This window comes from Calypte anna, chromosome 2 (genome assembly GCF_003957555.1).
Source record: "Calypte anna isolate BGI_N300 chromosome 2, bCalAnn1_v1.p, whole genome shotgun sequence".
Lineage (NCBI taxonomy): Eukaryota > Metazoa > Chordata > Aves > Apodiformes > Trochilidae > Calypte > Calypte anna.
Genome location: NC_044245.1, coordinates 90,446,156 through 90,469,303, shown reverse-complemented (window position 1 = coordinate 90,469,303; position 23,148 = coordinate 90,446,156). Strand labels below are relative to the sequence as shown.

Here is a 23,148-nt window from a genome sequence, read left to right as displayed (position 1 = left end):
TTCCACGAGTTTACACTTCAAGTGAGATGGGACACAGACACTCTCTCTTGGTATCTAAATTCATACAGAATAGCCACCAGCTTATATAGAAATGTTTCCTTTTTGGGGGGAGAGTGCAACACTTAGGTAGTAAACCTCCCCCTTTCCCAGCCATAAAATTAAGCAAATACCAGGACTTTTGGAAAAAAAACCCAAGGATAGCTTCTCCTCTGTGCAAAGAAGTTATTGTTAGGCTTTTGCAGCTGTAGCAGCTGATGAAGGTCTGATGAAAGCAGGCAAAGGGTAGAGCTTGGTGGTGCTGTCAGGTTCCCCTGCGTCACGCTTTGCGAATCTCTTTAAATATACCCTACAAGTTAATGCTGCCACACGTGCAGCCCCTTCCTTGAGTAACAGCTGAATTTTGTTTAAGTCTCAAAGGAACTATGGGCAAGGGAGTAAGGAGGATCTTTGGCTTTCTTGGGGCATGCCTACAGTCTGCAGAGCAGGCTAAGAAACGCAGAGCGCAGCCCTTCCACGCTGTGTCCTTCTGACCAAGGGCAGGCTTATCAGATGTCTTGGTCAGAATTTAGGTCAAATAAAACCTCTTCTCAATGAAGTAGTTATAGAGAAACCCCATTGGTTTTGGTGAATAAAACAGAATAATTACATAATTTTTATGATCACTTACATACTCATAAGTCTGTTACAAGTAATTAATATTTTAGTTTAGCTATTCTTTATAAGTGCTGACTCTTTGTAGCAAGCAGTGATGGATTATAGCAGCTAAAAATCATACAAATCCATATAATTTTTGCCTTTCTTCTAAAATAAACTATAACAACAAATACAGTTTATAATTTTTATATGCATTTAGTTTAATTAAGTGCCCCGTGTGGGGTGTACTGTACTGTAGTATTCACTGTTATGTGATGTACTGCAGCATTCAGCTTCGTTAGAAAATGTTAAACCTTAGCCCAACTTTTGCCAAAGGAATGTTTTATAAATACTGGGAACAAATTAATACCTGGCATAATTATGCTGACTTGTAATGAGTTATATTTAGAATGCACTGAGGGTAGTATCTTTTTTCTTTTCCTTTTCTATTCCTTCCTCTTCACTGCTCAAAGGATCTAGAATGTCTTGCTTTAACAGCACCTGCGGTGAGGCAGGAGTTTCTTTCAGCCTGTTTGGTTTCCCCATGCAGAAAGGAGTGGTAGGTCAGCCTCTGTACAGCAAAGTACTTTTCCTAGACCCAAGATGCACTCTGTCTTGGCTTGCTCGATAGCTTCATTTTAAGAGGGTCTGGAACATGTAAGGTCTCTGAAAACATTTTTCTACCCATTAATTTGCCCAGCCATCTTGCTGCAGTCCAGGGCCAGGAGTAGTTAATTTGTGCTGCTTGAGTATCCTGATGAACATGTAAATGATGCAGCATATAGATTTTTCAACTGCTGCTTTGCATCCTCTCTGTATTCTTGTCTCTACCTGGTTCACTGTCACAGGATCCTTTGGAGTAGCTGGGGCAGAATATGTCTCCACATGAGGTTTATAAGAGTGATCACCTGCTTCTTTGCTAGCTGACAAGGGATGTGAGCGGGAGTTTACCATGAGAAACTCATGCAGATAATGCTGGGGAAGCAGAAGAGAGTCATTCGGCCCTCACCAGTACACCAGATACTGCCTGGGATCCCTATGGTTCTCCAGTCAATCAGCAACTCTTCACACTGTGCCCTTCATCCCATCCCTACAAACAACAGCTCCAACTAGGACATGCAAGCAGAGAGCAGGACATCTTGCTGCTCTCTTTCCTGTGCAGAAGTGACTTCTGGGTGGCACTTAGCAACTTGGGCAGTATCTGCAGTGACACTCCTTTAATAAGGTTTTCCCAGGCTGCCAGCCCACTGCTACCAATCAGGAAAGAGATATGGGTCTTTCTGCTTCCACTCTGGTTTGGGGCACTCCTCAGGAGACCTTTAATCCTACCTTTATGTGGAAAGCTGTTTCCATGAAAACAGCTTTCATGGAAACACTTCTTTCAGCCATGGACACTACCCCATCCTTTCCTTGACTGAGTCCCAGTAACAGAGTGGGTATGAAGTCTCTCCCAGAAATAACCCACCAGATGTCTGATAGTGAGGATGTTGCTACAATAAATCCCAAATTATTAAGTTGCTGCTCAGAAAACCATCATCACTTTCCAAGCACAGAATCAGACTAAGTCATGAAAGCTCCTGTTGTATTTTCTGCCAGGAGAGAGGGAGCAGTGTCGTGGGAGTGACAGGGATCCACTGGTGAGGAAGTCAGAGATAGCAGGGAGGGAGCTGTCAGAGGGTCACAGGGAAGCTGAGCAAGCTGAGCCTGTCGAATTGTTGTCTGGAAGAGTTATGGCCTCATAGGCAGGATAATAGGTTCTGCTGAACCTTAAATGCTTCTATTTGAAGGATAAGAGGTGGTACAGGGCAGCTGTTTACTTTGAACCAATCCTGTATTCAAATGAAGCAATGCTGCATGTGTCAGATAAAACATGATCTATCTTACATGTCTCTATCACTGTCAGATAAAATGCAGTTTGAGAGTTTTGGGAATAAATCTGCATTTTGGACCTACTGAGACAAATTCATCAATGGGAAAAGGGTCTAATTGTATTTATTAAATAGTATTCCTCTTCTTTTTTGATGGGAATTATCCTATACACTGGCTTTCTATTCCTGTTTACTAATAGGTACTTGTAAAATGTGATGTTATTACCTAAGTTTGTAATTTTATAAATTTTAAATTATTTCTATGCGTGTAGAAGTATTTTTACAATATACCTCTGAATAGCAGAATGCCTGTAGGTAGCTAAATAGGTAGATAGATGTAAACCTACTTATTATGCCTTTGACAATAATGCCAGCTTTGCCACAGAAAGAAATTATGTCGGGCAAGTAGTGCTGTATGTTTCACAGAATGCCCTTAAATGCATATAACGTTGCTTTCTGTGGCTTTCATTTTAGTACTGTTCCACTGATCAGGCTGCTGCAGGCACAGATGCAGAACATGTACAACAGTTCTATAATCTTCTAACTGCCTCCATTGACATAACTAGAGGCTGGGCAGAAAAAATCCCAGGATTTACTGACCTCCCAAAAGAAGATCAGACATTACTCATAGAATCAGCTTTTTTGGAGCTGTTTGTACTAAGACTCTCCATCAGGTAACAATTCTTTTCATTTCCTCTTAAGATGATGTGAAAAATCATCCATCTAAATATTTTTAAGGAATAAATACAGCACTGTCTTTGAACATTGTCAGTTGTACCAAAAAAACTATAAAACAGCAGTGTCTGCATCCAAAGGATATGGGGTTTAATTTGTTTACACTGCAGAAAAAAACCCAAAACAAAACTAAGAAAATTATTTTGAAAGACCACGTAGTTCTCACTAAAGTGTTTCTTTTTATTTGATATTCCACCTCCTCTTCTCCTGTAGTAATCAGAATTGATCCTCATGTAATATATGAGCAGGTTTGCTGCATACTCAACAGTACAACCTATAGAAAAGCACCTTCAGTATGAAAGATTTTTCCTTTCTTCCCTTTTGCATGTGCATGTCTTTGTTGTCTGTTTTTTAAAGGGATGCAGAAGATTTTAAGTCTCTTGGATTTTTTTTCTTCTTAATACCAAGTGATTTCATAAAATGAGATGCTATTTATCAGTCTGGAACTATTTAAGACACTTTACCAAAAAAAACCCACTCACAGGTAATGGGGAAATTCCAGACTGGTAATTTGAATTACGGCCTTGATTCTTTATCTTGAAAATGACCCCTTCTTTTTCCAGTTTTTATTAGTTTTGTATTTCAAAATGCACTTAGTTACTATCCCTTTGGTTTAAACACACAGTATTTAATGTAAAATGGCTTCTCTGTTTATGCCTTTGGGCAGGACCAAAATTTTAACTAATTAGACAGGCTACACCACATGCTACAGCTAACCTCAGGCTTATAACTCTACCAAGTAAGCAATCATAGAAGCTTGTTTGTTGTACTTTGGCCCCAAGGGAGAAGCATATTGTCAAATGTGAATGCCCACATATGTCTTAGGATAATATGCCTTGGATTTTAAATGACAGACACTTCAATACCAGTTATAAATTTTGCTGTAATGTAGAAGATGCATTTATAATTTTCTCAATTATTTCTATTTGAGGTCTGATACTGCTGAGGATAAGTTTGTATTCTGCAATGGACTTGTGCTTCATAGACTTCAGTGCCTTCGAGGATTTGGGGAGTGGCTCGACTCTATTAAAGACTTTTCCTTAAACTTAAAGAGCCTTAACCTTGATATCCCAGCCTTAGCAAGTTTATCAGCTCTAACTATGGTTACAGGTAAGTGCTCCTTTGCTAATAGAAAGCTTCAGATTCTATTGCTTTGCTTTACTGTAGATGCAATCAATTTGAGTTAACTTAGCTATATTTGGGATAAAGTGAGTATAAATTTTAAGCATTGGATGGACCATTTTGAAATTGTGGACTAACATTAGGCTATTATTAATTAAAGTGAAATATCTTTCTTCGTGGTTCCTTTGTTTTCTTGGAATAGTCTCTAAAAAAAAAAACGATGCTTCCAAGCAAACTGTGTGGCTCCTACAAAAATGTTCAATGTACTTGCTTAATTCCCAGAAAAGCCTAATGAAATTATCAGAGGTAGGTCTTCTGTGTAGGAAACTAACATCAAGGTAGCCTGAGAGCTGGAAGCTGTACAGCTGGTATTGTTCATCTCTCCTCAAGACACTTTGACCAGAGTGCTTCATTAGGGTAGGCAGGCTGCTCTTGGTAGCCAAGCTACTGTATGTATTCAATGTACTGCTTTTTTGAGAGAGAAAATTGTAGAACAGTAAGAAAAAGAATTATCTTTTGCAGTTGTACAGAAAATTTTGGGTGTGCATGTGACCATATCACCCCTTCTGCCTGCTAGGAAACTGCCTGCTAGCAGGAAACTAATGTCAGAATCTGCCAAATCTCACCAATAAATACAAAATGGGGGAGCATAACCTCGTAAAGTGTAATTGTCTCATTCCTGAAACAACAAAGCCCCTTGAAATGCACACTGTATGCTTTGGGCTCCTTGCAATTGAAGAAGCATGGCTGATGGCAGCAGGAAGGGCTGGGAGTAAGGGTGTCTGACAAACCATACAGCAGAAGCCAGAGCATCAGTCAGCTCTGCAGAGAGCCTGACACTCATTTCAGAGAAGCTGTGGTATAAAGGGGCAACTTTGTTGTCAGTGTCAAAGGGGGCTTCAGAGTGCCTTGAGCTGGATCTTCCCAGGGATGCTAAAAGCTCCACTAGGATGGATATTGATTTCGTTCTGTATTTCAGGCATCCACCAGTTTGCAGGTGGATGCACTGCAGGCAGTGGTCTCAACAATATCAGCTGCAGCCTTCATTTTTAGCTAGGATGAGGTGGTGCCAGGGAAGCACTGAGATAAAACACTCAATGGCAAATGGAAAAGCTAAAATTGACCACTTCATGGTGACCTTTGTAGGGCCAAGATTTTGGCTTCAGAGTTTGCATGGTACTCTTCCTTCCTGCATTGTGGTGAAGGGTTAGTGTATACGTGTGACTCTTTGTTTCTTAAAAGTATTCTCAATTTTGTTATTAATTTCTGTTCATTTCTTCTGCAGTTGGAAAGAGTACTGTAGGGCCCAGATTCTAGGTTATTGGATAAAACACTTAGGTCCAGAATAACCCATTGGAACTGCTTTGTACTGTATGAATTTTTTTTTCAATGAGTGAGGTGTTACAGTGAAAAAGAGCATTAACAGCTCTTTTTTTTTTTATTCCTATGTATAAACATCCACTGACATGTTCATGCCTACTTAAATATATGGGTCATAAATACATATTTATGTGTCTCTGTATATACATACCTTTATACATATATAACATATATATGTGTTTGCATTAAACTATCTATAAATCAAGGGTAGGTGCTGTGCATGTCCATATATATTTACACACAGGCATTTATGTTTACATATATGTAGCACACATTGTTCAATTAGATTATTTACTATCTATTAGATATGCTTTTAAAGTTAGACACAGATTAGCTTGTTCTTGATTACCTTCCTGAAGACTGAGAGTATGCAGGTCAATGAACAGGATCCCCAGCAAGCTGTCTTAAATGAATGTAGAAAAAGCTACTGTAGAGGAAGAAAAGTTATTCTCCTTAAAAATCCAGGCCTTTTTTTTAACATGGTAATTCTCCACTCAGTTAGACACTGTTTGCTTGCCTGTACATAAAGAGCCAAAGTTGTCCAGTGGCTGGCTCATTTCATCCCAAGATATTAATAGAAAGAGCTTTTCATTGGTAATGCCCCACATCTCTTCTTTTCCTTGGTAATAACTCTTCCAGGACTTGGCAATACAGTGCTGGACTTCCCAAAGTTTCTATATAAAGGGAAGTAACTGTTGCCTTTCAAAGGAGAGCAATTCTGTCTGTATATTCTTTTATTGCATGAGGCAATAAAGAGCAAATCTCTAATGATTTGCTCTTAAGGACAGAGTATGCTTATGTGTGATCTAAATTAGCTTGAAGTTCCTGTTTTTAGTAATCTATATTCACAGGTCAGATCTCCAAAGTTAGCTAATTTAGGGAGCCAGGCACACATAGTCACATGAAAATGGATGATATTGTATGATGATGAATGATACTAAAAGAAAAAAAATGTAAGAGGAAATAAAGTAATTATGGCCAAGATATCACTACAGCACAAAATAGAGATGGGCAGAGCTCTTTTGAGACTTTTTCAGTGGTAGTATATTGACATTTTATATTCAGCCTTGATGTTTGCCTCTAGTATTGTATTCCATGAGAAATGGCTTCTTGTCTTCTTGCAGTTTGAGTATGTCAAGCCTTTTGCTGGTTTCCAGCTAGTTCCACCCAAAGAGAAAAATTAATAAAAATAAATTTTGGAAATCTGAAGTCTGTTTAATGCTTTCAAGCAGAATTTCTGAGGCTTGACTTAGATTTAGGTAGGTGTTTTCAGTGCTCTTCCTAATCTCTGGAGAAGGTACTCTGCTGTAATGGACTGCTGGAGGCAATGGAGAGTTAGCAAAGCCTGGTTCAAGCCCTTTTTGTGAGTCAGAGCAAGAAAGAGTGACTTTTTCCAGGAACATAGGATATCCAACTAGTGAGTATCTCTGTCTTTTGTGTTGAGGGCATTTGACATATTTCATGGGCTGCAGAATGGATGTTGTGTATGATGATTTGGGAACAAGCTGGTGCTCAAAGCGACACCCATGGCCCAGTCTCTGGTCTGATTGCTATAGGAAGTGATCTGACCATGAATCTCCTATGTTAGAGATGGAAATCCCTGTCACTGGGCTACAAGATAGGAAGGAGCAGGAAACCTCAATTTTGTAAATCTAGTTGTTTGGTTTTATTAGCACTGCAAAATCATAATGCTGGCTTGAGCAAAATTTTCTTCCTTATGAAACAAATTGCTCCAGTTCTTATTTTGCACTAGTCAGCCTCTCATTATTTAATGGTTCAACCAAAAAAGAAGAAAAAGACAAAATCCAGTGTTCTATAATAGTGATAGCTTGTTTTGATACAGTACAGCATCTCAGTAGCACCAAATTCAAGAATTGTGTTTCTGGGTAAAGAAAAATGCTCCTGGGAATAATGATAAGTTCTTGATTTCAAGAGTGATCTCCATGTTCCAAACAAAGATGTGATGTTAGAAAAGAAACCCTCTTGTATACTAGACATTGGCAGTATTGCTGAAGGATAAAAGAGTTGGTTTGGTTTGTATTTTTCATGTTCTCTCTCTGTTCTAGAAGCCTGGCAGGGAAAACTAACATCTCTGTCCCAGTGAAGGAAGAAGGAATAAAAGTATGAATTAGCATTAGAGACTTAAAGGCATTCCACTGTTCCCCAGGTCCTAAGATACTGAAGGCTCTTCTCTCATTTTGGGATTTCAAATCATCTCCCCAGTAACATCCTCTCTAGTACTAATGTCCTTTAATTAACTCTGTTGACTTGTGTGGAGCTTGAAGGCTTCATGTCCTGTCTCAACCACAGCTGCAGGTCATGGCATAGGCTGCATATAGGCATTTATAACCATTTGTTCTGTTTAGTAATTCTGAAGAGTACAACATGAGACCTAGTGAGTAGCACAGTACTCACTAATTTGCTGCTTGCTTTGAGTAAAACTAAAGGTATGCACAACATAGTATAAGCAGGAAAAGATTTTGTAGTATTTTGCATTGTATAATCTATTATAAATCCATGCATTTGTCCTTTTCCTGCTTATCGTATGTTTATTGGGGATTTGCAGTATGTTGTATAGAAGGAAACATATCCTGTTGATTTCTGCTGAATTGTCCAGTCCTTTCAGGTAGCATGTCAGCTTGAAAGAGCACTCAGAATTTAAAAAGTGACATCTGGTTTATTGTGGGTGGCTTGCAAATGGTTAACTTAAAACTCTGCAATGCCAAAACACATCTTTTTTTGCTTTAAGGTACTCCTTTAGGATCTTCCTCTCTCTGTCTCTCTTCTCTTTTTTTACTTCCTTCAGTTGGTTAAGAAGGGCTGGACACAACTTCCTCCAGAGCACATCAGCATCAGAAAGCATCAGAAAGAAGAAAGTAGTTAGGAAGCAACATGTGACACTCACCCCACATCCCCATGAAAGCAAGAACTGGGTTCAGTCCGGTTCTTTTTCTTTGGATCACTTATTCTGTTGGGATGTAGTGTCTAGTGAGTTAAAAGTTCCAATATGAGAAGAAAACACTGATCATCTTGGGACAAGTTCTGTCCTTAGTTCCACATGGATGATTTCTATCAGTTTAGTGTGTTGCATGGATCACAAGTGTTCTGCAAAAGCACTCCAAGCTGGACTGGATAGTGTTGACCCCACAATCACAGAAAGCTTTGATGACAAAGCTCTGCAGAGTAGATCAGATACAGGCTCAGGCTCCTCTTGAAAATGCTTCCTTAACTTTCCAGATGGCCATTTGTAATGCCTTGCTTTACACTTTTCTAACAGTGTCGAAAGATAAAAATTTGAGAATGCAGACAACTCAAGGTCACTTTAGGGCATAATTTAGCCTCAAATTTCTGACTTCTCTAAAACTGCTGGTCTTTTCTCTCTCTCTTTCTCTCATTGACTCTCTTTTCCTGTCAGCTTCTTCCTTTTTCTATCCACATAAAATATTATTGTTTTGCCCACTTGACACTCTCAGTGGGATGCTGCTGAATACAGAGGATTCTAGCCCTCATTCAGCCAAGCTCTTTGGGCATATGTTTTACTTTAAGTGTGCTACAGACCAGCCCAGAGCCACTGTATATATTTGGCTTATTCACACTCTTAGTGCTTTGTTAGACTGGCACCAGAACACTGAAGAATATTGTAAGTTTTCAATTAATTACGAGTTTGTGTGTGTTTTCCTGCTGTTGGACTTTCCATTCCAGTTTACAAACAAAATCTTTAGCACCATCGGTCAGACGAAGAAATAGTAAAGAGTCCAGTGTGACTAAAAAGGGTCTGGCTGCTGCATTTCCTTTCTGAACAAGAATATGACCAACTTCTCTACAGAAGGGAGGCTCACTTACTCTTCAGCAGCAGATATCCTTCAGTCCTGTTGCCAGGATCCTCTGGAGTGGGTGCTTCATGTGCTGGGTCTACATATGAGCAGGTGGCAGACTGGAGGAGTGTAGGAGAGTAAGTTATTAAAAAAAAACCCAAAGAAACCTCCAGATTGCATTGTCTGGCTTCCCCCTGCCACTTTGCTGAGGGAAACACTGTCAGCATCAAAGTGAAGTACTCACTCCTCCTTCTCCCCTCCCACCCTTTTGCTGAGGCAAGAACTCTTTCCTCCTACATCAGCCAGTGTCTTCGGTGGTACATTGTGCTTCTTTTAAAGGAGGGAGCAAACTGTGATGTCCTACGTGGCCATTCAGTTTATCTGACTTCAGGTACCTTGCACAGCTGATGGAAAAATACTGGGCATCTCCAGAAGATGATTTGTCCACTAAAAATCTGAACCATCTTCTAAAAATGCCCAGCCTTCCACAGATGTTAGGAAGAGCTCAAGAAGTTTGTGCTCCCAGCTTGCATACCCTTGTGAGGTGCCTAAAGGGTTAGGCAGGATAATTATGGGCCAGACTGCAACAGGAAGGGAGACTTGGATCTGCCAACTTGAAATTTTGCTACCTAACAATGTGCACAAGACAAGCAGAAAGCTGTAGAAAACCAGAAGATGTATTTATTTGGGTTATAGAAAGGGAAGAGGATTATGAAGGGGGAAGAGAAAATCAGATAACTATTGAAACTGAGACAGTCAGGAGGCCTATTTTAAGTCTACAGCATAAATCTGTTGCATTTCTGACTGACTGACACCTCAGAATGAATTAAGGCTAAAACTGACCCACTCCAGCATGGAGCTTAGAGCCCAAGGGTCTTTGAGATACTCAAGGATATGAAAATTCCTGTGCTCCTTGAAATGTGTTTCTCATACAGGTAACCCTCAGTCTTCCTACCCTTGGCATAATCTATCCCATAGCAGAGATTAGGAAGAGAAGGTGTAGCACAGCTGGTGACAGTCTTTGCTGCTCTCTTCCTTTTTCTTATGAGCTTTTTGCTGATCAGCATAATTATAGCACAGATTCACAGCGAGATGCCTGGGGAAAGGAGAAAGGTGTAAAATAGTTGCTGCTTTCAGTTTGCCAGGATGAGCTGCTAAGTTTGCAGAGCTTTAGAGGCAAGACTTCTGATGAATCATTTTGATGGGCTTATGGCATCTTTGCTGTAAATCCCTGTTTCTCTTGCTAAAATCAATTGTATCCTAAAACATACAGCTGAGAAATCCTATTTTCACTTTACCCGGTGCCTTTTTAATTGCACAATAATATTTACACACCTCCTCAATCTGTTAGAGAAAATCTATTGGTTTTGACTGGGGACAAATCTGGGCCTTATCATTCCCATGTGGATGAGAACATCCCATGGAAGACAACAAATGATTAGAGGCCATTGGCACCAGTGCACGCACTGCCCAGAGGTGCCTTGTGCTGCTACCTTTATGTCAAGGGAGAACTAATATGGGTCTTCTTTTGCCCAGGCGGAACAGGGTGTGTGGAAAAGGCAAGAAAATGTGTTTCCTACTATTTGCACCCTATTAAATTTAAATTTATGAGTACGTCAGACTCAAGTCTCCTTGAGTCTATGGAAGCAAGGAGCTGTTTTTCACACTGGTACATTCCCCGGTTACTAACTGGACACTAACACCAGAGACTGCAGCCTGAGTGTGTGCTGTGCCTTTTACTAGTAGAAGGGCTTCCACATAGATGGCTTTGACTTTCTATGGGTCCACAAGGGATGCCTTAGGGATTGGAGACTGAGAACCCCTTTTCTTGCATGAGGCAGTTCCAGCCATGAGGAATTACCCTTGTAAATATCTGCAAGTAGCAGAGGCCGTTGTGTGGCAATTCATGCAGGTGAGGACAGCCTGGTTTGTCAGATACTGCTTTAATGTAGCACCAGAAAGCAACTTAAGAATGAAATGTCTCTTCATTCTGAATTTTCCTGATTTTGTTATTTAAAGCAAGGCTACTCATTTTCTAATCTTTGCATGGATTGTATTTTTTATCTGTACATTTCATGGCTAGCCACCCAAGACGTGATTTGTTCATGAAACCTTCTGAACTTGTCTGTGTGAGACAAAGGCTGTTTAATTCTGTCTGGAAATGCTAGCAACTTTGCTGTGTGCTCCAGAGCCAGAGATAATTTTCCATATTCTGCAACAAAGTATACACCTTCTAAGGCATTGGTTTAAAAATGTGTTCTCCTAATTTGTAGCCAGGTTTTAGACCCATTCTAGTATTTCAGCTTCCTAGATCTATAAAGGTACCTTCACTTATACAACGAGGAAAGAATCTCAAAACAGATTAAAAAATGAGAACTCTTCAAAGACTGCAAGATTAATTTAATATCCTGCAGATTCTCTCAGTGGGCTAGTGGTAAAAAAAACCAACACCCTACAGCTTTTCAAATCTGTATAAAATATTTATCTGCCAAGATTTTTAATGGCAGAATCTGCCTAAGTATTTACTCTCAGTGACCTGTATAGTTAAGGCTTATATAATTACACTGTACACCACTTGCTGGAAAAGCTTTAAATATTCATTGACTCCTCGTGTTTTAATGTAAACAAAGCCCTTAAAATACCTAGGGTTTTTAATTCCTGCAAGGTAAAAAGATGTCTGAAGCAGATGTTACTGCTTGGATGAGTGTCGTTCTGAAGCAACAGGGCAGATTGATGGCACTTAAATGAGAGCACAGTAGCTTCTGGCCAGAGATGTACACACGTCTCTGCATCTCTCATTCTGATCCCAAGCAAGTGTTCTTCAGGAACTAGCTCTGCCTAAGCCAATAAAGTTGAAAAAAGTGTAAAATGGGGGAACATCAGTGGAAAATCAGACCTTTATATTTCTGACTGACTCCACTGAATCCCATCTGTTTTATTGGTTTCTCAAGAACATCTGGCCAAAAACTAGCAGTAAGGGGAGACAATGAGTTTATATACACATACCTGGGCAAGGCACCACTGCACCTTGTGCAGGCATCACACCTGCTTTTGGAAGGAAAGAAAACTGTACTTTTTTCACTGTTTGTTAGGGGATGGACAGAGAAAGTGCGTTTCATGCTCCTCCTGGAGTGGAGGAACAAGACTTGAGGGCAATGGGCACAATATAGCACATGGCTGCTGGGGGTAGGGGAGAGCACCAGGGAAGGCAGACAACTTCAAATGCATCAAATATGGGTCTGCCACAATTAGTCACTCTCATCTGCTGCTCTCACTGTTTTTATCTGTCTAGCTGGTTAAAATTCATTTAACCTGTGTTTTCCTAGACTGTTCTCTCCAGTATTATTCCATTTCATGTGTAAATTATTATGACTTTGCTGTTAAGGACATTCTTTCTTACCTCTAGATTTCAAAGTCACAGGCAAACCAAAAAAATCACAATTTTTTCTGTTCTGAAATGTTATCTGAATTTATCCAATAAATCTTGATAGTAAAGAGCTGAAAATTTGCTTTTCCCATCCATCAGTAAAGAGCTTTTAATGAATCATAAGTCTGATTCATTTTACTTATGCTCAAGAACTGTGGGTGCATTCAAGATGGTTGTAGCATCTAAAAAGACTAATCTAAGGGGGACAAACCCCCTTCCTTTTAGGAACGCTGAGGTTTTGCTGATGGATAATGCAGCTCGTCAAAACAAAGTAGTTAACTTCCAGGTTTCTTTTCTCTTAGAGCTTTTAAAGATGAATAAACTAAAAAGCAGCAGCTGATCAAAATAACAAAGGGTGGTAAGGTGCCTTTAGCTTCTTGCAGGAGTGTCTGCAAATTCCTGGTGGAATTCTAGGCTTGGCGCTGATGGAGCTGGCTAAGGATATCGATCTCCACTTGAATTCACTGAATAAATAATGGTTGCCATAGTTATTGAGCATTCACAACTGGTGGGGAAGCACGGAGATCTCCAAAACACCTCCTGTGATAGTTTTGCTGGAAAATCACCCAATTAATTCTGTCTCATATCATGAAAATTATGCGAGATAAGCAGGATGCTTGGGCTCCTTGTACTAGAATTGTAATAATAATTGAGCATTTCTGCTGCCTGTGTTAGCAGCCAAAAAGGGTGCTTGGCATCTCTTATTTTGTGTGGCAGAAAGGTTAACTGTCATTGTATAACCCAAACTGTTCTGAGAAATCTTGCACTTTCAAAGCATTTTCTGCTTTGAACACCAGAATATGGGTTTGGATTACACCGAAGGAAACAAGTTCTCTCAGTTCGTGGCGGGCATGCTGAGATGATGGCTTTTTCTTCCTCTTTGCAGAACGACATGGATTAAAAGAACCAAAGAAAGTGGAAGAGCTATGCAACAAGATCACAAGCAGTTTGAAAGATCACTTAACTTTCAGTTGCCAAAACAAAGGACAACCACTTGAGTCTGCAGAGCCGAAGGTACTGGGTGTTCTGGCTGACTTGCGTTCTCTCTGCACACTGGGACTGCAGCGCATCTTTTACCTGAAACTGGAAGATTTGGTGCCAGCCCCTTCCATTATTGACAGGCTGTTTCTGGACACCTTACCCTTCTGAGTCGAACCACCCTCCTGAAAGGCAAATGCCCACCAGAGCAGGCAAACGGATCGTGACTTACAGCTTACATTTCTGTCCTCACGTAACAGAAAAGCAGCTCCAGGTCTAAAAAGAGGTCTTTTTCTGGCGCTTTGTCCTTACAACCTGAGGCCTGAAACTTAACTGGCTTACTGGTTTGGGGTTGTGTTCTTCGTTTTCTTTTCTTGTGTGATTTGGGTTTTTTAAATGGCTAATATGGCACTTTTGGACAATGCTATCCCAGCAGCAGTTAAAGGTTAACATGACTGTTTTAAATCTGTTGTTTAACACCTCATGGTGTATGAGGAATAAAATTGTAGAAGCTGTGTTGAAAAACAAGAACAGCAAATAGTTGTTTGCCAGGGTAGTATGTGTTTTGTGAGGATACCTTTAGCATACTTCCTGCATCAAGGGCACATACATCAGCACAATCGAAACAAAAATTTCACTTTTTTAGAAAGTACATTCAATTGAACATTTCATACAAATCAAATATAGCAAAATGACAATGGCTGTTAGCTCCCATGTTCAAGTGCAATTTTTTAAAGTGCTGTCTTACTAAGTCTCGTTTATTAACTAATTTATTTTACTATGGAAACAAGTGGAAGAAATCAAGTGAGAAAATTACATGCACTAACTTACCTGACCGAGTTTTCCAAACTTGATTCCATGTAGCGTGACTTATTGACAAATGTATGTGGAAGACACAGGAGCAACTGTGGCTCAGTTGTTCCTTAGCTAAGGAAATCTGACTAAGTAGTGATTGGAGCACACAGGGTCAGCATCAGGGATAGTTCAGGTTTAGACTTTTAACATAAGCGACTAGTTAGTAAACAGACAGATGGTTTTCAAGAACAAGCAAGTCTTGTAAAATAGTATGAATGTAAGTGCTAGGAAGGATATAGTGGGCTGCGTTTAAACATTCCGTGTTCGTACTCCTTTTTGTATGTTTATACTGTTGATGCCATATTAATATGAAATAATTTGTTGCATAGTGTCTTTATTTGTATAAATGTTTGTATGCATGGTATATTGTAATGGCTTTGCCTGTATTTATTGCAATGACTGCCAGCTCATGGGAGCCCTGTGACACATGATAACGAAATGGGGTGTTCACACTGACTCAGATACACCAGTTGGAAAACTATATACATATATATAATGTGTATATATATATGTATATACCTATATTTGTGTGCGTGTGTGTGCGCGTGTCTTTTTATTAACCATTTGTATATAAAATATCTGTCAAATCACAAGCAGAGTTATTTTACAGTTTATTTGCAGTGACTTCTAAGGCAGTACTGTTTAGCACTTTGATATTAAAATCTTGCTCATGTTTTGCTAAATTCAAATAATATTTAAGAAGTTTAGTTCTACAGAAGTTTATATGCACTGTATTAAGTCAAAATTTTGTTGGTCATTTTGCTAAGGAAATTTTTGAATGTCAACCTGATGTCACTGTATCTTTTGTTAGCTTTAAACATTCTAGCTTTTGTCTTTTTTTAAACTATGCTGTTTATATGGAAATTAAATTATACAATCAAACAGATGCCAAATGAATTGCCTAATTGCTGCAAAGGATAACCCAGATATCGAGTCACTGTATGGTTTTCAAATAGTAATCTGGTATTTTATCACTTACTATGTTTGGATGTGCTTTTATGAAAAAATTATTCTTATATCAAGATTTATAGTAGTGTCAATAGGGAAACAGACTTCTAATCACTATAGTTAATATTTCCGGTTTACCTGCAGATAATATTTGGAAAAGTATTGCTTTTTGTATTGACTTCTAAGCTTATGTGCAAACATAATAGCATAATTAAATATCAGAGAAGCTAATGTTTCTTGTAGGTTGCTGTAACAAGCCTGACCAGCAAGACAAATATATTTTGACTGAATTTCCTTTTGTATATACTAGATATATATATATACATATATATATATATATACATACACACTCACACATACAAAACCACATAGACACAGAATCCAAAAGTCGGTTTACTTTTGTCTCCTTGTGTAAGACACAAGGTCCCTTGAGAAATGACTTTTACCTAGGGACAGATCCTGCCAGGTGCTGAGCACCAACCAGCTGAGGGCTTACAGGCACCTCTTGCAAGTGGGCCCTCGCAAAGACTTCAGGCGAATCAGCATAGTCCAGTAAAATTGCTTTTTGGTTGAGCAAGGTTTATTTATTAAGTTGGATGTGAGTGGGAGGTAGCAGGTCCAGAAGAGCCCTGTGTGAGATTTCATGTAGCCGGTGTCCTCCAGTCTTCCATAGATAGTCTTAACTGTGATACTCTCCCAAATCCCATCAGCTGTGGAATTGTCCTTCGTGTCCACTTCAGATTCATCCTAGAGTACAACCAGTGACAGGTCACAGTGGTAAAAGAAAGAGTTAACTCAGAATAAATCTACTACTTTCCTTAGAGCTCTCTCAGTGGGAACATGCCTTTGTCTAGGCAGAATTCAGGAATATATCAGGTGTTAAGGGAGAGTGCCTTGCTTTTATTTCAGACAACAGTGTTTCAAGAGTTTCTTCACTCGCTGACCGCATTTTTTTTTTTTTTTTTCTTTGTGGTGTTAACCTGTGGGTTGAAAGAAATGCTCTTGTACATATACAATGTAAATTAAAATTATTAAATTGAATAACATTTTTTTCAGAGGCCCCATGTGTGTTGAATAAGTATGCTTAATTCTGTTAAAATCTGATGTGAATTTTTTATCATTTATAAAACATTTTAAAAATTGTCTGCTCAAGTCTCAAAAGTGGAAAAATTGGTGAAGCATGCTTAAGAACACTGGCAATTTAATGGCTACTCTTTTGATTAAAATAGCTTTTACATAAATACAATAAGACCTGCAGATTCTGGCTATGCCATCTCAATTTGATTTTGAGAGCTGCACCACGGCTGTCCCAGAGGCTGAACTATACACGGACCAGAGCAAAGAGACCACCAGCCCCTCACTGAGCTTCTCCTTTATACCAGGAAGAGACTGAAGTTAACTCACAAATGGAAGTGGCCACAAGGGAGGCAAGGGCTGGCTAGAGGGCTCATGGTCTCATAGGACCTATGTTTGGCTAGAAGGAGGACAGAGCTCTGATCCCATTTTCATCCGCTTTGTGTCAGTAAATCCCGGAAAGACATCGCCCCAGCAGGTGCCTGCAGCATTTTCTTTAAATGTGCATCCAGTTCTTTTCCTTACCAGGCTTTTTGCTTTGCAGGAGGCATCATTTATCCCCTGCTAGACAAAACTGTTTGGCTACAAAGGCATTTCCTACAAGTGCAGTTTGGAGAGGCGTCTGCCACTGTCCCGGTGTTGCCATAAGTACCAGTGGCTCCGGCACCTCCACGAGAGCTGTTCTTGCAGCTCAGCTGGAGCTTGTATCAAATGATGTGCTGTGATGGCCTGCAGGATCAGTAGTTCCTTCTTCAGAAATGTGGCAAAATAAAGGGTTACTCAAACTCTTCCCAATTATTTGTTGCTTTTTTTTTTCCTATGACTTATTTTAAAAATTAAACTAAAAATCTTAAAATCCTTTATAATAATGGCAATGCATAGTAGCCTCCTCTTAGGCAAAACACACAGATCTTGTGACCAATCTTCACCAGCATCTGAATTTTCACCCTACAACACCAAGCTTATACTCACTACACCTGCAATTATCTCAGTTTTTAATTACCTCAGGGGCCATAAGTTGTGTCCTTAGACATGGGGACAGAACTGTGTCTTGATCTGGACCATTTGCACTCGTGTCCTTATGTGTGCCTGGTGTGCATTCCTAAACCACGTTGTTGGCAGAGACCTGGGATGTGATGCCCCATGATTGTCTCCATCAGGGAAGGGTTGAAGCAGGAATATGGTGGAGGGTTCCTCTAGTAGACACCATCTTTGGACATGTAGCTGGCACCAAGGCACCCCAAAACAAACACCTTTAATTTGAGGTGAGTCAATTGTCTTTTTATGGCTTTCCTACCTTTTCACATTCAGGTGCCATTGTCCAGTGTAGAAAGAAAACTATATTGCAGAGATGAAAGAGAGAGAAAGGTTTGGCTGCATAAAATTAAGCATGGCTCTGGCAAATATTGGCAACTCCCTCTGTGGAGACCACAAAACTTGTCTTTTGATTAATTATTTGTATTATAGCAACACCTAGAGGCCACAAAAGAGATCAGGACCCCATTGTGCTAGTTACCCTAAATAGCACCTCCAATACCCACCCGGGAGAAACTCCAGTCCAAATAGACAAAAGAAAAAGTAAGAGGAGCAACACAGGAAAAAAAGCAGTAGAGTGCCATGCCCAAGGGCATATAGCATTTCAGCCACAGAGCTGGGAATAAAATCTTTTGTTTATTGAGCTAATGCCCAGTGAATGCTCTCATTTTGTTTTCCTTTCCTTTCCCTAGGCAATTTATGCTGCTACTGTATAAAATTTTATGCAAGCACAGTAAAAGCATTGAAAAGTTCAAAATGACCCATGAATTCAAACTGATCTTGTTTACCCTGTGTATGCAAGTCATCCACGAGACTATGCAGAATCCTGGTCAAGCACATGTTTGGAACTAAGTTGTGGTACAAACTAGGTAGTATTTTAAAAAGCAATATTTAGCTGTTCTTTATTGAATTAATGAAAGCAACCATTAGGAATATTGCAAGATATGGATTAAACACTAATTATGGTGGGATAAAAAAGATTAACTCATTTACCATATGGAACAACTTTATTAGCACTTTTTCTCCTTTTCTGCCTTTTAACCCTAGGCACCTTTTACTTCGATATTCATAAAATGGAATGGTCTGGCTGCATTTGATTACAGAAGAGGTTTGAATACATCAAAACTGTGAAATGTCTGTGTAAGTCAGACAGATCAAAATTCATATCTAAGCTCACAAAAGCAAGGTTTTTCCTTAAAATAAAAAGGGTGTAATTGCACCTGTAGTTATATATTATGAATATTGTAATGTGTTTATGTGCAAATAGTGGAACTCCTTTAATGTCAAGTACAAGATTCTGAAGTCATGCAGGAGAAGAGCCCATGGGAAAAAATGCCTTTTTTTCCCCTCATTGTTTAATGTTTTCAAAGAATCATTTAGATTGAAATAGACTTTTAAGATCAGAGTCCAACTGTTAACCTGGCACATTGCCAAGTCCATCACTAAAACATATCCCAAAGGCCTATATCTGTGGGTCTTTTAAATACCTCCAGGGATTGTGACTCCACCACTTATCCAGGCAGCCTGATACTCTTTTCAGTGGAGGAATTTTTCCTAATATCCAATCTAAACCTTCACTGGCACAACTTGAGGCTGTTTACTTGGCACAAGTGGTTTATGAAGTGGGATGAATGCAACTCAGGGTTCTGTAAGGTGATCCATTGCAGCACAGGAAGAAAATACAGGACTTCATTAGTACAGGTATATAGTTTATAAATTAATAATTACATTAGACGTGCATGCTAAACATTTTTTTACAGATAGGGGTGCACAATCAAAACTTTTGGAGACCACTTCTGGTAAGTACATTCTTAAGCTCCAGTGATACTAAAGGCAAGATCACGCCACACAGCCTATTTCTAGTTTGATTTGGGCACAGTCAGGATGCTGGACAAGATGGGCTCAGACTTGAACTAGCACCTGATACACTCTTAATCCATAAAATTAAAAATTTCCTTGATTGTGAACTGTCCTCAGCTTTCTAATACTGTGTAATTTTTTATTTAATTTTTTCTCCACCCTCTTCTGTCCTTGCAGAATCATGGTCTTTTAAATAGTCCATATGAATCGCTCTTGTAACAGTGAGTGTTGAAAACACAATCTCTTATATGATCAGCTTTCATTTTTTCTTTCCACCTACTCTGATGGTAATCAGAGTATACACACAGCTGGACTATCATCCTTTGCTTTATATGTTATGCTGTACAGGTTAGCAAGGTCGATTTGGATGCCACTGAATGGATGCTGACAGCTTTTCACAGCAGGAGGGAGCTGCAATTTGAGATTCTAAGCACTAGTCCACTTCCAAAAAACTTCCTATGGTTTCAAAATTTTTAAGTTCAAAACCAATATTGGACTAATATCTAGGTTGTTACTTTAAGGCAGCCTGTGAAAAATGCTGCCATTTGCAGCCTTATGTGCCTTGTAAGTGCAGAACACAGCAATTTTTTGAGGTTTAACTTTTTAAACTGTCTTAACATGCATCCTAGTGGTATGAACCTGATGTGTTTTGCAGTCCTGGATGAGCCTGATCGAAGCTGACATCTGTAGGCATCTGTGAGGGCTGTGGGAAGAATTTACTAAATATGTGAGGTTAGAGTCTCCCCAAGCAATTTGGCAATTGTTAGCCTGAAAGCACCATTCAGGAAAAATATGCTGGCTCATGGCATGAGAGAGGAAGGATTTGTTTTTTAAAGCAATGGCTAGTATGGCAGGATCTGGGTTAAATTCTTAACATTTCCAAAGTTGCCATGTGACAAGGAAATTTCTACATGTCTCTATCCAAAAAGTGCTACCTGTACAGCAACTATATTTTTTCCCTCAGCCTTGCTCCATTAATTGTAAATTTCTTTTGGAGCAGGAGGTGTGTGTGAAGAGGACTTGGCACAATGAGCCCTGTATTTCAACTGGGAACTTTGCAGGCTACTCCTGTACAAATAGGATATGGCATTAGGATTCAAAAGAGTTCCAGTGCCCTGCCACCCTCACAGTAAAAAAAAATCTTCCTAATATTTGTATGGAACTGCCTGTGCTCCAGTTTTTAATCATTGCCCCTTGTCCTATTGTTACTCACCCCTGAGAAAAGCTTTGCTCCCTCCTCCTGACACTCACCCCTTATATATTTATAAACATTGATGAGGTCACCCCTCATTCTCCTCCAAGCTGAAGAGACCCAGCTCCCCATAAGGGAAATGTTCCACTCCCTTCATCATCTTGGTCACTCTGTGCTGGACTCTCTCAAGCAGTTCCCAGTCCTTCTGGAACTGAGGGTCCAGAACTGGACACAATATTCCAGATGTGGCCTCACCAGGGCAGAATAGAGGGAGAGGAGAACTCTCAACTTACTGACCACCCCCCTTCTAATGCACCCCAGGATGCCATTGGCCTTCTTGGCCACAAGGGCACATTGCTGGCTCATGCTCATCCTTCCATCCACCAGCACCCCCAGCTCCCTTTCCCCTCTGCTGCTCTCCAGCAGCTCAGTCCTGAACCAATCCGGGTACCTGGGGTTGTTCTTTCCCAGATGCAGGACTTTACACTTGCCCTTGTTTTAATACAATTTCTCCCTGCCCAACTCTCCAGCCTGTCCAGGTCCCCCTGAATGGCAGCACAGCATTCTGGGGTGTCAGCCTCTCCACCCACTTTTGTGTCATCAGCAAACTTGCTGACAGGACATTCCATTCCCTCAACCAGGTCATCAAGAAACATATTGAATAGTACTGGTCCCAGTACTGACCCTTGAGGGACCCCACTAGAAAGCAGCCTTTATATAGTGAAAAGACACAATAAGGCCTCTCCAGAGCCTTCTTTTCTCCAGATTGAAACCCCTCAACCCCCTCAGCCTTTCCTTATAGGAGAGGTGCTCCAAACCTCGGATCTTTTCCGTGCCCTTCCTCTGGACCTTCTCCCACAGGTCTGTGTCTTCCTGTACTTCCTGCCCCTGTACTCAGCTCTGGTGAGGCCACACCTCGAGTACTGTGTCCAGTTCTGGGCCCCTCAGTTTAGGAAGGATATCAAGGTCCTGGAGCAGGTCCAAAGGAGGGCAACCAGGCTGGTGAAGGGATTCGAGCACAGACCCTATGAGGAGAGGCTGAGGGAGCTGGGGGTGTTCAGCCTGGAGAAGAGGAGGCTCTGAGGAGACCTCATCACTCTCTACAACTCCCTGAAAGGAGGGGGTAGCCAGGTGGGGGTTGGTCTCTTTTCCCAGCCAACTCTCAGCAAGACAAGAGGGCATGGTCTTAAGTTGTGCCAGGGGAGGCTTAGGTTGGACATTAGAAAGAATTTCTTTACCAAGAGGGTGACCAAGTATTGGAATGGGCTGCCCCGGGAAGTAGTGGATTCTCCGTCCTTGGAGATATTTAAAAAGAGACTGGATGTGGCACTCAGTGCCATGGTCTGGTAACTGCAGCGGTAGTGGATCAAGGGTTGGACTTGATGATCTCTGAGGTCCCTTCCAACCCAGCCAATTCTATGATTCTATGGTACCAGGGACCCCAGAGCTGGATGCAAGACTCCAGGTGGGGTCTCACAGGAGCAGAGATGAGATCCCACCGGGGCAAACTTGTTTAGTTTTCACTCAGATGAGTTTCTTGCTCTGTTTCTCCTTCTACCCACACAACCCCTGCCACTAGCCCAGGGAAGAGAAGGCTCCACAGAGGGAAGAAGCAGACGGGCATGGCATGACTGCTACTGACAGAATTCCCACCTTATGCCAGCTCCTCATGTCTGGGAAGCTGCAGCCCAAACAACATGGCAGGGCAGACCAAACCAGGCCTCATGTTTTACTTGAGCTGTAAGAAAAAACGTGCTATGGAAATGTAGAAAATGCTAATGCCAAATAGCATTTCCTAACGTATTTATTAGGTTTCTGTGATTGTTTCTGCCCCTGAAAAGCCAACAGAAGGATTCTGCAGCCTTGTCATTTTACATTAACAACTCCATCTCAGGAGAAGAGATTCTGCTTTGAGGGGATGGTGCAAACCAGTATTTTTTTACAAAAAGTTCATGTTTTGTGAGAAAATTTGAAGATTTCCGTTAAGTACATGACATCAGTTTTTTTAGTTTCTCAGGTTCAGCTGTCCTTGATAACTTACCTTGAAAAGTCTCTCTGAAAGCTATCACTTAGGTCTAAAGTGGATGTAATTCTGTGTCTGAATGTGCAATCAGTCCTGATTTTTTTCCAAAGGACTGAACTGTGTCAGCTTGCCCAGTCGCTGCAAATACTTTTCATTGAGCTTCCCTCAAGAGATCAGCTTAAAATGCAGCATCACTACTTAAG

At 40.4% G+C, this 23,148-nt stretch overlaps 1 protein-coding gene across 2 annotated transcripts in view; it reads left to right on the top strand.

Moving 5' to 3' along the window:
* NR4A3 (nuclear receptor subfamily 4 group A member 3) overlaps window positions 1-16,819 on the top strand; it is a 29,636-nt gene extending 12,817 nt beyond the window's left edge. For both annotated transcript variants that reach the window (XM_030444109.1, XM_030444111.1), the window contains 3 exons: window positions 2,976-3,175; window positions 4,168-4,346; window positions 13,867-16,819. In XM_030444109.1, the coding sequence (XP_030299969.1) occupies window positions 2,976-3,175; window positions 4,168-4,346; window positions 13,867-14,129 (642 nt within the window). In that variant the 3' untranslated portion in view covers window positions 14,130-16,819. The remainder of the gene's footprint in view (window positions 1-2,975; window positions 3,176-4,167; window positions 4,347-13,866) is intronic.
* The last annotated feature ends 6,329 nt before the right edge of the window (window positions 16,820-23,148 follow it).